The 14,771-nt window shown below is 46.4% G+C and overlaps 1 protein-coding gene across 3 annotated transcripts in view; it reads right to left on the reverse strand.

Moving 5' to 3' along the window:
- The window catches only part of AREL1 (apoptosis resistant E3 ubiquitin protein ligase 1), a 28,033-nt gene that overhangs the window by 11,722 nt on the left and 1,540 nt on the right, over window positions 1–14,771 (reverse strand). The window contains exons 2-10 of one of the 3 annotated variants that reach the window (XM_074955947.1): window positions 9,185–9,451; window positions 7,933–7,992; window positions 7,064–7,260; window positions 6,090–6,327; window positions 4,886–5,055; window positions 4,618–4,798; window positions 3,531–3,778; window positions 1,317–1,394; window positions 182–323 (exon numbers count right to left, since the gene is read on the reverse strand). In XM_074955947.1, coding sequence (XP_074812048.1) covers window positions 182–323; window positions 1,317–1,394; window positions 3,531–3,778; window positions 4,618–4,798; window positions 4,886–5,055; window positions 6,090–6,327; window positions 7,064–7,260; window positions 7,933–7,948 — 1,270 coding nt within the window. In that variant the 5' untranslated portion in view covers window positions 7,949–7,992; window positions 9,185–9,451. Of the gene's footprint in view, window positions 1–181; window positions 324–1,316; window positions 1,395–3,530; window positions 3,779–4,617; window positions 4,799–4,885; window positions 5,056–6,089; window positions 6,328–7,033; window positions 7,261–7,932; window positions 7,993–9,184; window positions 9,452–14,771 lie in introns of those variants that run through there. The other 2 variants (XM_074955946.1, XM_074955948.1) reach the window with 2 other exon arrangements.

A 14,771-nucleotide genomic window follows, 5' to 3' on the forward strand; every position in this document is an offset into this window, starting at 1 on the left:
AGCAGAAGGAGAGACAGAGGACTACTCTACAATTCCTAGAAGGGTTATAGAACTCTAAGTAAACGGGAATAAATGACCTCAAGTGCTAACTCCCTGCCTGCCACCCCGTGATGCATGCAACCTGAGGATGCAGCAACCTGAATCCCCCAATCATAGTGTCTATCCCACCAGCCTCTTTTACCTATGTTTTTATGCAGAGAACGAATGAAAGTGGCTGCCAAGATGTTCCTCTCCTTGCAGCTGAGCTCCACAGGGGGCTGGATCCCATCATCTACCACCAGTGTCAACAGCTTGTGCACAGGATCAGGCCCATGGTAAGAAAACTAGCAGCAAAGAGACGCAGGACAGGGGTCAAACTATTGTGCAGCAGAAAGCACAGAGTGTGGTGTACACATACCAAGACCACTTTCTGCACACACACCTTCCCATCTGCACACTCACACAGAACCAAATAACAGGCACACTGCCTCTAGAGCAGGGGTGGCCAACCTGAGTCTGAGAAGGATACAGTACAAGACAATTTACCAGTGTACATTTCCAGAGAGCCACAGTAATACGTCGGCAGCCCTCCATCAGCTCCCCCGCCCCGCCCCGCCCCCAGCGCCTCCCACCCACCGGCAGTCCGGCTGTTCAGCGTCTCCCCCTCCCTCCCAATCAACTGTTTTGTGGTGTGCAGGAGGCTCAGAGGGGGAAGAGGGAGGAGCGAGGGCATAGCAGGCTCAGGGGAGAGGGCAGGAAGGGGTGGAGTCGGGGCAAGGCCTGTGGCAGAGCCAAGGGTTGAGCAGTGAGCACCCGCGGCACATTGGAAAGTTGGTGCCTGCAGCTCCAGCCCCGGAGTCGGTGCCTATACAAGGAGCCACATATTAACTTCTGAAGAGCCGCATGTGGCTCCGGAGCCACAGGTTGGCCAACCCTGCTCTAGCGTCTGGATTCCAGCTGGGATGTTGCCTTTATAAAGCCCACTTCAAACAGTATGGGCTTCAGGGGGACCAAAACTAGATGCCTTCTTCCTCCTTCAATAAAGCAATTAGGAGAAGTGTGATACAGGACTGAGAATGATATCTAGGATCCTGATGTTAGGGTGAGGAGAAGAGACATGGCTGGCACCTGCTTGCACACATTTCCAGTACTCTGGTAGGAAAGGTGTTTTTTGAGTTCCTGGATTTCACGTATCTAGCTGCTCAGTGGAAATAACCACACTTCACCAACAGCAGATCTAACAGGCATTATTCATTATTATTATTATTATTCATTATTCAGCAACAAGGGGTGATAGGGTGGAAACTGCAACAATAACTGGATGGAGACAAACCCACCTTGGTGCCAGGACATACTCTGAAGGTGAAGAGGCGCCAAGGAATGATCTTCAAGTAGAATTCCTTCACTGAGAATTGCTGGGGAGCCGTAGGGAAGAGAAATCATTAGCAGCCATATTTCTACTAAAGCTCTTTTCTGAAGTACTCTAGACTCAAGACACAGGATGAACAAACCCACAGGAAAAGCCTCCTTCCAAAACTCTCCTGTGACAATATGCATGCCCTTCAAACCTCCGCTACGCAGTAACATGGGAGAGAAGAATGATTGTAAGCAACTTGGCAAAAGGACTTAATTGTTACACTTGTCTGTGAAGCTCCCAGGACACGCTGATGTGACATAAATATAGCAGTAAACCAGAGCATGCATTAACAGGCCAACGGCGCACACCTTAGCTTTTAAAAAGATAGTTGGTGTATGGGAATTTAGGGTGGAAGCCAGGATTCAAATAGCAAGGGATGCTACAGTACAGGACTGCAATGCATTGACAGAGCTGGGAAGTCCTGAGGAAAGTTATCCTGCATGGGCCAAATTATTGCTGTTACTCCTTCAATGTCATGAACATCAAGTTCAAACAAATAAAAAAAAATCTTGCAATTGTTGAAGCTGGGGTGACCAAGCCAGTTTGCTGTCTTCACCATGCAGAGCGTTTCTGGCAGAAGGCCCTTAGCTGTGGAACTCCCTCTCACTGGAGAGCAGGCTAAGCCCGAATTTTAGTTCCTTTAGGGCACAATACAAGACTCCCTTCTGCACAGGCCTCCTTCAGCAAAGATGGCTGGGGAATAGTCAGCAGCAATTTTCCTGGAGTTGAGCGAGAACAGCCCTGTGTAAGGGACTGGGACTGCTGGGCTGGACAGCCTGGATCTGTTGGACAGGAATGATGGTCTATATTTATGTATATGGTGCACAAACACTACAGTTATGGGTGCATAAAAAATACACAGATTAGATAGGTGCACAAGGGGTCTCTCTTCCAGCCCAAGCAGTAGCTACAACAGAAGGCATTCAGAATGATCTCCAATATCAGGAAATTTAACAGTGAAGCTTGATGAAAGTCCAAAATTGTCTCCCTGAATCAGAGTGAGGGGACTACTGGGTCATTCCCCCTCCCCCTCAGACATCATTCCCAGTTCCACATTTTCTAATACTGCATCCAATCTAGGTTTAAATATCCCAAGCAATGTGCCTTCCCCTTTACCGTTTGGTGACTGTTTCACAGCCTCATCTCTCTCTCTGTCAGGAAGATTTTTCCTAGATTAGGGTTTTACATGGGTACCTATTACTGTATTACTTGAACCCCTCCCAAATTAATGGATTGGCAAATTGAGGTCTCTAATGCACTTTTCTGCTCTTCTGGCTTCCCTAGGCACTCTGCTTAGGATAGGGGTTTTGCTGGGGAGTGCAGGGTCAATGGTTGCTGTAAATATTGATCTGGTTACAAAGGCAAAATCTACATTGTTCTTTTCTTAATTTCCTGCCATTTCTCCTAGTTATACCTCAAGGTATCAAACTAAACAACCACTCTCAGTTCTAGGTTTTTATATTTTAATCCCTTCACTTTAGCTGTTAAACAGATTGTGTTTTTCTAATCTTTCTTCCTAAATCAGCCTTCCTAGCCCCCGATCAGTTTTATTGTTTTTAATCTGATTTTCCTCCTCCTGATCATGATCTATAAGTACTCAACACTGAGGACACTTGATGCCCAATCTCACCAGACCCATACAGGAGCTAATTCAAAGCCCACTAAAGTCAATGAGAAGACTCCCATTGACTTCAATGGGTTTTGGATCAGACAGAGATATGGTTATATCCCCCTGCTCTGTGATATGATGCTTCTACATATGCAATGCTAAAACTGAAGCAGTCTTTTTAACTGATACTGAATTGCAAAATCTAAATTTTCTGCCCACTCCCTCTCTTGGTCTCCCTCAGCTGTTCCTGCTTTCCAGGTTTCTCGCTCCCATTGATTAGCTAGGTGGGGGATCATTTTTCCCCAGATGTTGCAGCGGCATCTTTGGACCCTTTAGGGGAGAAAAAAAAAAAAAGAGCGAAGGAATCTGATATAACAAGTTTAAACAAACACTTAGTTTCGACAAACTTTACCAGCCAAGTTTGATGTGTCTAGAAGCAGAGCCCAAAGTGATGGGCAAGGCAAGCTCTGAAATGCAAGAACATTTGAATCAAAAGCTAAAGAGCAGCAATCATGCGGGCTTTACCTTGGGTGACACATAGCAATACACTTTTTTGGGTTTCTTCACTTTCTCAGGAGTCTGGCTGTCAGATGGAGAGTCTTCATCCTCATCCTCAGTTGCGGTAGAAGGACGGCGCTGGGAGGAGCCCAGATGAGTGGGTGGGAGGTGCCACTGCGTGTTGGCATAGCTAGTAGAGTTGTAAAGATAGGCTTCAAAGTAGATAGTCACCCCTGATGTGGACACATTGCGTTCTACAATGTTCATTTCATTTTCTAAAGGACACAGATGGAACACATGTAAAGCTTGATACAGCCAAGAAACGAAGTTCAGCATCTCACATTAAGCTCAGAGTCCACAGAACGGCACTAAGCAAAGAGTCTAACCAGCTAAGTGGGAACCTGGTAAAGTGAGTCAATAATGAAAGAGGCTCAAGAATGGGATATGGAGCCTTTCACCTCCAGGACATCAGTATGTCGAGCCTTTCCATAGGCCTGGGAGACAGGCTGGGGCGGGGGGGGAGAGAGAAGGAATACAGAACCTTTTACTTCTAGGGCACCAGTTCTAACCTGACTCCTGCCTGTAGTGACCAAAAGCCATAACCATATGACAGTCATTCAGTAGCTTGTGTGAAATAAATTGGTAGCTTCTCTCCTTGTGGGACAGAGAACCACATCACAAAACAATTAGGAATGGGAATACCACCTATCTTTTACATACTACTCTTCATCTGTAGATTGCAAAGCACGCCCAAAATTGGCTCCCCTACTGTTAACCTGTGAGATGCAAAGGAATGAGTAGGCCACAGTCAACTGCTCAATCTCTAAAAAATTCCCCTCTGAGGCAGGGGAGGAGACAGCTCCTGCGTTATACCTGTTGTGGGGATAGGGAATGTCTGTCTCCAGTGTTTTCTCCATCTAGCTTTCTTTGCCAGCACCAAATTTACCTTATTTAAATAATATTTTAAATTAATGGACATTACCAGGGCAACTGAGTGTGGCTGGCATGGAGGGAAGCCACATTTAAATAAAAAACCAGCTCTACTTGACAAGACCATATGGCATCCAGTAGGAAGTGCAATTGGTCTGGGATCACCTAACATCTCTTAACTCACCACTTAGGACAATAATGTCAAAATCGCCATTGCTAATAGGCTGGTTTTGGTAGGAGATGCAAGCATGGAAACAGCCTCTATGGTGCAGGGTAAGTCGCAGAAACACTTGGCAAGTCTGCCGATTGGACACCACGGACTTCTCAAACAAAATGCCAGAGCTCTCTTCCTCTTGGGGACCCAGCTAGACAAAGAGAGAGAACATCAGTGGAGAGGACAACACTCTCTAGCTCAGTAGGAGACTGGGAGAGAGGGATGGAGTCCAACTCACCTCATGGATGGAAAGGCTGTAATTCTGCTCATCTATCAGGGACACAGAATTGCTGGTAGGATTATCATACTCATCTCTGGGGACAATCTGCAAGGTGTGCTGCTGCCTACAGGTCAGCACCAGAGTGGAGAAGTGGCAGACGATTTTGGTCTTGGAAGGAACCACCATCCCTGAAACAAAGAGAGACAATTTAGAATCAGAGACTGCCCTAGGTACAGCAGCAGAGAGCTAACAAGATAGGAGCACAATGCCCTGTAAAGAATGGATGAATTCTTAATACATTCCCCACCTCTGCAGCTAGAGAACCAAGCCACTAAGCACTGAAATGCATAGAATGGGGAGGAAAGAGCTTGCCAGGGGATAGAGGCCCAACATGCTGAACAGGGTTAACTCTCAGCTTTATTAAGGAGATTTAAAAGAGTGTCCTCCACTCCAATCATGCTAGCACTTTAGCCCTCAACTCTGGAACTCATTCCCACAGCCAGTCCAATAAAGTACAGATCAGTGGATCTGTAAGCCTCAGCTAGTAATGCAAGCTTTAGCCAGAAGGGTATTGAGTAAGTTTGGGGCATCCTCTTTTTTTTGGAGGCAATAAAGGGGGCAATTTAACTGGTATCGTGTCTATTTGTAAAATTATTTAATGGATGTATTTTTTATTGTACATGCACAGAGGGTATAAAATATGCTGATTGGAATCAAACAGAAAAAAAAATAATTAAAAGGAAAAAGGAAACTTTTCCAAGTAATGGATAATTAATCTGTGAAATTCATTGCTAGAGGAAATCAATGAAGCAAAGGTAAGAAGATCCAAGAGGATTAGAGTCAAATCAAAATAGCACTTGCAGTGACGTTACCTAAGATAAATTATAATTCTCAATCGTTGTGCATAAAGGCATTCTCTAACCACTCAGCAGGGTCAGGATGAAGTTACCCACAAGGCATGGTATGGTGCCAACAGCTATGTAGGCTGAGAGGCACTAGCAGCCTACTCCAGTATACAGCAGCTTCTGTTTTCCTATGTTTGCTGCCCATAAGCTTGCTTAAACCAAGAGTCTCTGCTACTTGGGGTGGCATGTGTGAAGAACAGAATGCAGAAGGGGTAAATCCTCCCCAAATATCTATCTCAGCTCCCAACACATATACCTTGGGGTGTCTGACACCTCTATATCCACTCAGGCTCACTACCGATTCACCTAGACCTTACCTGGCTGAAACACTTTGTAGTAGGGGCTGTAGGCCACATTCAAGCCGCCGAGCTTTATGGTAATCTCATATCGCCCAGCCCTGCGCACAGTGAAGGCCACTTTCGCCACATTGGAATTGGGCTCCTGAAGGACTTCCTGGGTCACAGGAATATCCATTGCTAGCTCCACATGGCAGATTTGAACTCGCAGCCCCACAGGCCGATGAGCAGGGAAGGGCTGCCCATTCTTATAGAATAACTGCATGGGGAATGGAGAAGCCCAGGTCAGCAGAGATATGGGGTGCAGGGACAGAGAGAAACCAGCCACCTTGCAACAGAGGGGCAGGATGGAGCCCTGCCTCAGCAAGGGAGTGAGGGGACAGCAAATGCAGGACAAGGCCCCACGGCTCCATGGTATGGGTACCGTTCTCCTACAGAGAGAGGGGACAGTGAGTACCTTTGAGCCCTGGACCCCTCTCCCTTGTTCCTTCTTGTGCTCAGGTTCAAAAAAGTGACTTGAGAAGAACAAGTTTCTGGGCAATTGATCCCTGAATTGTTAGTGTGCATTCAGATCAGGATCAACAGAACCCAAGCCCAAAAGGAGAGTAGGGAAAGCTGCATCCTTAAAGGAAGACCACTAGGTCTTGTCCACGTGTCCCCAGAGAGAACTATGTAGTGCCCCCACCAATTCACCATAAAGGAAGGTGCATAGGAGACACTCACCCCAGCAGTTGACCTAGTCTGTGGCGATGACACGCAACAGCATGAAAGGAGTTTGTTAGACACAAACACTATATTCAGCTCAACCATGAAAATGTCCTAATAGACAAACAGGAGAGGACCTCACCCTGTCCCACACCCTCCAGAAAATCAAAAGGAAGAAACAGTGAAGAAATTTCCCCTTCATCTCCTAGAATTAAAAGGCCTACCCCCCAATCTGTGTGGAGACAGAAACATTCCCTTACATGCACTCGGAAGGCCATGCTGTGGCCCACCTCATAGGGGTCCTTCCAATCCCAGGAGACTTTGCAGGAGCGGGGATCCAAATAGTTGCCTCGCACGTAGTCATAAATAGTTCGCTCCCCTCGGCGCTCCCGGTCCTCATGCTGGAGGAAGCTGACTACACGTGCGGCAAGCTCAAAGAGGAACTTAATGGTGAAGAAGAAGACTACGATGGATACTGTGATCCCACCTGCAGCAGGGAAAGAATACAGGATGGTTATGGTAGCATGGCCCAGCAAGGCACTGAGATCCCACCTGCACTGAGATTGGATGTCTTTCTACAAGATACGCTCTAACTCAACCAGAAGTTATGGGCTAGATGCAGAAATTACTATGGGAACTTCAGTGGCCTGTGTTATTCAGAAGGTCACACTAGATGACCATAAAGGTCCCTAAGTTTTAGACTCTATGAATGACTATGAATTGAGTGGAGATGGTTGTAGCTGCCCAGAGTCTGAAGTATGGCACAGGAGAATCTAGATACATTTGCAAGTGGTTTTCTATGAATACCTACATAAAACTACTGAGATTCCACCACAGGAAACAATGCGGCAACTACCACTTGTAGTATTTAAAATTGGACAAGCATGCATCGTGGAGGAAACAAACTCCACTAGGCCATAAAGGTAAAGCCAGGAGTGAGGTCAATGGGATAACTCTGCTTGGGGTTGAAGAAGAGTGCAATGTGGCAAGAAAACTTTCTGTTTGTTAGATAGACCCTAAACCAATGTGAAAGCATTCAAGACAGTAGAAGACTTAGGGAAAACCTCAGGATCCTACAGTGAGATGCACTAACTAACACGATACAGACTAACATGGCTGCTGCTCTGAAAACTGACATTAGGGCCACCTCTCCACTTACCAATAATGTAAAACATCAGGTCCCTTCGGTGAGACACACAGCTGAGGATTACAGCTGCATCTAGAACACAAACACACCATGTCTTCACTGAATGCATCCGATGAAGTGAGCTGTAGCTCACGAAAGCTTATGCTCAAATAAATTTATTAGACTCTAAGGTGCCACAAGTACTCCATGTCTAGTTCAGTGACTCTTTCTCAAATCCACACAGCTTACAGCTCCCATCAACAAATACCCAGTGCCCCAAAACTCTGAGGGGCCAGCAGGAGTCCCCATCTCTTCCTCCCCCACACACATTATATGCTTCAGTGGGAGCTGAGAAAATCAGTCTTCTTCCTAAAGGGATCCCTAATGCATGATACCAAAAGGCTATGGAACACCCAATCAGCTCAGTTTACTGTAAAGAACAATTACATCACAGATTCCTGTTCTGAACCAGTGATACCTGAAATAAAGACAATACAGTATGAGCTTCATAGACTGTGTTGGAAGTGGGCTTCGGGGACTGGGCAATACGGTCACTAACCTTGGGGTCACCAATTCCAATACTAATGACTGACAGTAGTTCCTATCTGTTTGACGGCTCTGTGAAGTGAGTTTGCATGGATCTGAGTTCCATTCCCACACGTCATGTGGGCACATCACAAAACCACCACCATAGCTGGTAGCAACTAGCCCTCAGCTTGGCAACCTCAGCAGAAAAACTACGGAATAAGTGGGTTGTGGAGCATAAACCTCTTCCCCTCCGCCACTCCTCTTCCCCCAAATGAGCCCTCTAGCATAGGGATGAAATATATTTGGCCCTTCTGAGGCTGAACCACAGGGGGACAATGGGATAAGGAAGTACACCTACATCTTCCATCTTACTTCAGCAAAGTGGAAACACCATGCACTCTCAATTATTGCAAGGAGTTTGCAGGTGGCTCAGGGACCCTCAGGTTGTGTCATCATGCAGCAGAGCAAGAACCCGCCTGCTCCAGAAGCTAGTACTTAGCCCAACAGCCAGGGGTGAAAATAACAGTTTCACACACACTAGTGCATACAATGTAGCTTGCCAGCCATTAGGTGAGGAATTACAATGTGCATACAGCTGGTTTATGCATGAGGTGAAGTTACTTATCAGTTATCACAACAGCAGCAACAAAAGTCACCACCATGCAGAAAGCTTAAGCCAGACATTTCCCTATCTAATGGCTATCACCTTCCAGCCCTGTGAATCCTCCCAACTCTCCAGCCAATGGCAGTCACATACCTTTACAAAAGTGCCCATGTTCTAAAAGCCAACAGGGGGGCACTCACTCCTCCACATCCTTCCTCTTGGCTCCAGACGTGGGGCAAGGGTCAACAGGAAGGGACCAAGCAGCAGAACATTGTGGAAAAAGAGGCTCCTGGAACTCACATCTTAGATTCACGGCTGGAGGAAAGGGACTCAAGTACAGCAACTTATCCCCCAACTCTGGGAAGAGGATATCTGCACTGTCGCACTGTGCAGCCACCAATTGCTTGCTAGCCTTCCTGCCTGGGAAGGGACAAGAAGAAGAAAAATCAGTTACACCTGTCCAGAGATGAAAAGGACAGCCTAGAAGGGGATTAAAAAAAACTTGACTCCATGTCATTGCCACAAGCATAGCTGCTATAAAGCACCACAAAATGAGTGAAGTGCTAGGCTTCTCCATGTCCCAGTACTCTGAATGTACCCTGGTCTCATTTCACTTTACAGCCTAGATATGCAGAGCTATTCAGTCAACACCATTGCCCCTGAAACCCTGCAGGTCCAAGATGGAACAAAACGTTGCCAGCCCAGATAGATTTCGACAGGCTGAGGGGTTCAGCAGGGCAGCCAGATACCTGGCTCCCACCCAAGAGTAAATTTTATGGACTGGGCACCACTTGAGCCCCTCAGAGAAAGTGGGGTGGGGATAAAGCTAGTAAAAGCATGGTGTCCTGCAAAATATGACTGCACCAATCCCAGGTGAAGGATATTCAGCTGCAGGGACATTTATAGGTAATATGTCTTACAAGGAATCTGAGCCCCAAAACATATGGGGCAAATGTCTCTGCTGCTGCCACATTACAGGTGTCCCAGATCTGAACAGCAGGTGGCCTCACAAGACAATTCATTTTAAGCACCGTCCACCCTGCTAAAACTCTTTGAGTTGCAAAGCAGCAAATATCTCAGTCTGGAGACAAACCCCATAATAGATAGGATCTGTGTAACTCATAGAGCAGTGGTTCCCAAACTTTACAGCTTCGCTCCACCCCTTAACCTGTCTACATCTCCCCCCAAGAGCCGGGGCTGGGAGTGGGGCTGGGGCTCCTGGTAGGGGGAGGGGACGCAGACACGGGTAATAAGGGGGCTGAGGCTGGGGGTGGGTCTGGGGCCCGGGGCCAGAGACACAGCTGCAGCCGGGAGGAGGGCTGAGGCTGGGGGCAAGGCCGGGTGTGGAGCTGGGAGCCAGGGCCGGAGCCAGGGCTGCAGCTGGGGCCGGAGCAGAGCTGTGAGCGGAGTGGGTCTGAGGGGCACTCACTCCCCGCCCCCTCCACACCCTCTGGGGGACATGCCCCACAGGCTGGGGACCTCTGACACAGAGAATGGGAAATGTCCCAGGGGGCCATGCACCTCCCTAGCTCACATCTGTTCTTTCAGAATGCAGAGTGCAAGGAGGAGACCAGAATAAATTATGAATGACAGCATACTACAGCAGTTCTCCCAAAACAGATCACATCAGCTAGCTGTCTGATAGTGGTGTTCTCCTTACCTTCCATAATAAGATACCTGCTCCTCCTCACTCCCCACTTACCCATCCTCCACTTCAGGGTGTCTGCCACCTTTACCCCATCCTTTCCAAACCATCTATTTCAGGGTGCCTGCTGCCTCCCCAGGACCTCTTAACCCACAACTCCACAGTACAGAGCCTGTTGCCTTCAGGGCACAAAGCTCTCCACCTACATATGCAAACAGATGAGCAAATCTGTACAGAGTTCTTTACATGTGCTACAGAAAATCCCAGTCTCTTGCTGTGTCATCTCAGGGAAAATCCCACCCACTCAGCTATTTTATCCTTCCCTCTCTGGCTGAGATCCTTCCCTCATCCCTAAGGCCATGAGTTGTCAATTTCTTCCCTACACAGCTTCAGGCCTTTGAATTCTCTATTCTTAACACAGCAAGGCAGAAGCTGTTAATCTAGCTAATGCCCTGTGATATGGGCTGGGTAATTGACTCATGGCTCTGACCCAAAACCTTTCACATATGTACTAGTGACTTCACCCCAAACCTGTACTCCTTGATGCTCATTCATGTGGCCTCGATGTCTGGCTTCAAACTCTGCTCCAACTGTGCTAGTTTGTTACAAGGTTTTGCCCACCCACCAGCATAAATCGTTTTGAAACTGCAATGCAGTCTAGGAAGGAACACAGTTCTAGAAACTATACCCTGCACTATTTCTAACACTGGTAGCCGAAATGTTTTTAAACACAGTAACACACTCCTGCCTCCACCTCTCTACACATTTCTTCCTAGCATTCCATAAGTGCTCCCTTTGTACCCGGCTCGCCCTCCAAATATGGAGTGCACTCCATCCAAGAGCAGTTTGTAAATTCCACAGGGACTCTTATCACTGTGCAATTCTGAAATGTTTTTGAATCTCGAAGGAAATGTTTCACCAGCATCTACAGAATCAGTTCCCTCTCCACAGTGAAAAACCTCAGTACAAAACTGGCACTCTGGGCCCATATGCACAAGCTACCCCAGTCTCAGCCCATAACTTCTTCCCTTCCCCAAGTCATGCTGAAAGTTACTGTCTGTTCTAAGTTTGGTGCCTGAAACCTCCAGAATGAGCAAGGAGCTTTATGCCAATATGAAAATGGGCCATTTGGTCTTGGTTACAGAATTTCAGAATTAATTCCCTGTGTCTGACAAGCTGTCTCCCTTAATCAGCCCAGCAAGTTCTTATTTCATTATCGCTGCATGAAATGGCAGGCAAGGCACCAGGTCAGATGGCCAGCAGAGACAAAAGGAGCTGCCACATTCACAGCCAGCTTCTTTCTAGCATGTACATTAGAACCAGCCCCAAAGATACTTACTCAGACAGGGTACTGTGGGGTAAGCTTCTTGCCATGGTTAGCTGGTACCCAGATATGTAATTTATTCACAAGATGAACAAGTTATTTTAGATGAGCATCAGGCAGTGCCAAAAGCTACCAGCTAACAAGGTGGGGAACTAACCTTTTTGTGAAAGATACCAGTACAGAGTCAACCTCATTACTGGGCAGAGAAAATACCCAGCACTCCTACAGGCCTTATGTGCTTGATCCAAGGACACAGCAAGTGATGGCCTCCTGCCACCTGCAGGAAGAATTTGAATTTGGAAGACTTAATCCAGATTTCCCTCCTAAACTACCTGCAGAGCCAGGATGGAGTGTATGGCACCACAGAGAGAACTGTGGTGGAGACAGAAGAGTATGCAGCGAAGCTCTGAGAGCTGTGCGCAAGTGTAATTGCAGCTATAAGGGAAATACTAGCCAGCACTGGTACACTAATGTAACTGAAGTTGCAGAGCCATTAGAGGGCACACACTATATAAAAAAGACTTGTTGAGGCCCTAGAACACATCAGATTTTCCTTCTTTTGATATCTGTTCCTGCACTGATAAATATTTATCTTGGTTTCCTCCTCCTTCCCCCCCCCCCGCCCCCGAATTCCAACAGCTTTCAGGAAAAATGGATTACGAATCATTTCTGCAGGAGAGTATTACCTCAAATTATAAAAACCAAGCTGAGAGAGCACCTCAGCAACTTTGTAAACAGAATACCTTATGTGGCATATCTAGCCTTGTGGACAAATACCCACTGACAATGGTCAGTTCTTCTCAGATCATGCACAAGATGATGATTCTCCTTAGAGTGAGAATATCCAGTATTTTCTCACATAAATCAAATGTGTGCAAGGGTATCAGTGCAATTGCACATATGCACTTAATTTTAAAATATGATCCTGAAAGTCAGAAGTGTCAGCTCAAGGGCACTGGGCAGGTTCCAATATCAAGCAGCAAGGACAGAAAGCCACATCGATGGCCAAGATCAACACAAACAGATCTGTCACTCTCTCTCCAGGATTGGACCATGCCATCAGAAACTTTAAACAAGGTCCAGGTGAAATGCTGGCTTTGAAAAAAATAAAACACACACAAGAGATCCCAGATCAATACCAAAAATCTAAGATCCCCCATTCTTTCTATTCCAAAGTAGATCTTAAATCAATGTCAGTACACATGTGCTCCTCACCTCCTCCACAGATACAGCAGGTCAGCCTTCTTCATTCATTGCATAACACAACATTCACTTTCCAAGTAAAAATAAGCCTCAGCCACTGCTCACAGGGGAACATCCACTCACCACTGCTGATCAGCCCTCCAGCTCTTCCCAAAGCAGGGTCACTCGGACCATCTAAACATCACAAGCAAAGCACTAGAGAATGCATCTCTTCATCCAACAATTAATTTTGGTAAAATTGCCCATATTTTGACCTCTCTCAACTACCTCTCCCCCCGTTTCCTTACCAAGCCCAATTCTCCTTCCAGTCTTTGATTCTCTTCCACACCACTAGCTCCTTAATTACAGTTCTGCTGAGGAAAGTACTTTGGGGAGAAGTGGCTTAGCTGTAACTCAGCCTGTGCTGATGCTTGTCTTCCTCATGCTTCATGATCACCTCAGCAAATCAGCAAAAAGAAAAGGAGTACTAGGTCGCATCTGAAAGGCACCATCAGCTCCACCTCCAAGCTCACAGCAATCCCAGGATGTGCATGAAGAAGAGACACCACAGCAAGGCTTAACTCCCTGTTCCTTTCACAAGGCATCAGGGACATAGGCCACAAACTGGCTCATGGCAGTAAGAGGTCTCAGAAAAGACCTATAGCCAGAAAAGGGAATGTGTCAACCCACTAGCTATCACTCTCTGCGGGCAGACCCAGTGAAGTTCCATGCATTTGTTAGGACCTCAGGCAATGGCCACTACCAGGAAGTATGTTTGATGATAATACCTTTCTCTTATATGAGGGACTGGACCATCCAGAGTCAGGGTCCCGCAGAACCAACGCTAAACAAGTTCTTCAGACCCTAGAGTTTCACCTACAAGAGACAGCCAAGTAAAACAGCTCCATATGAGAGGGGATATCTCCATTTTGCAATGAGGTGGGAGGGAAGAGAAAGGGAGAAGGGAAATTGGAGTGTGCTCCCCTTTCAAAACCACTAGGAAATTTTGATAGAGATTGCAAGCTATAGAATATCCCCTGACACACACACATACATACGCTTAGAGTCTTGTGAAAAGTATTTGATAACATAATCCAAGCCATTTTACTATAGAGAAGTGAAATATGGGACCCATCTGTATCTGCAACATTCATTGAAGAGGACAAAACCACAAGAGAAACCTTACAAGTTCTGCAAATAAATAGTATGCATCCACAGGAACAGACAGCAGCAGGACAGAACTAGAGATACCTTTTGCTAATCAACACACAATAAGGACAAATTCTGGGGACACCTCAGCCAAGGCCACAAACTTTTTGCTTACCACAAAGCACTAGAGAAGAAAAAACAGAAACCTGACAATGACTGCAGGTACAGCAGCACAGCCAAACCTCAACAAAAGATCTAACCTTCAGAACAATGAAATAATCAATTTCACCTAAGCCCAAATAATGTAAATCACTTAAAAAAAACTTTACAGTATAGCAATCATTAAGGACAGATACAAACTACAACAACCAGCTAGACAAGTGCAGATGCCAAACAGAACCTTCTCACCAACAAATACTTCACTACAATGAGGTGAGCAA

The sequence above is a fragment of the Natator depressus genome, chromosome 6 (genome assembly GCF_965152275.1).
Source record: "Natator depressus isolate rNatDep1 chromosome 6, rNatDep2.hap1, whole genome shotgun sequence".
Classification (NCBI taxonomy): Eukaryota; Metazoa; Chordata; order Testudines; family Cheloniidae; genus Natator; species Natator depressus.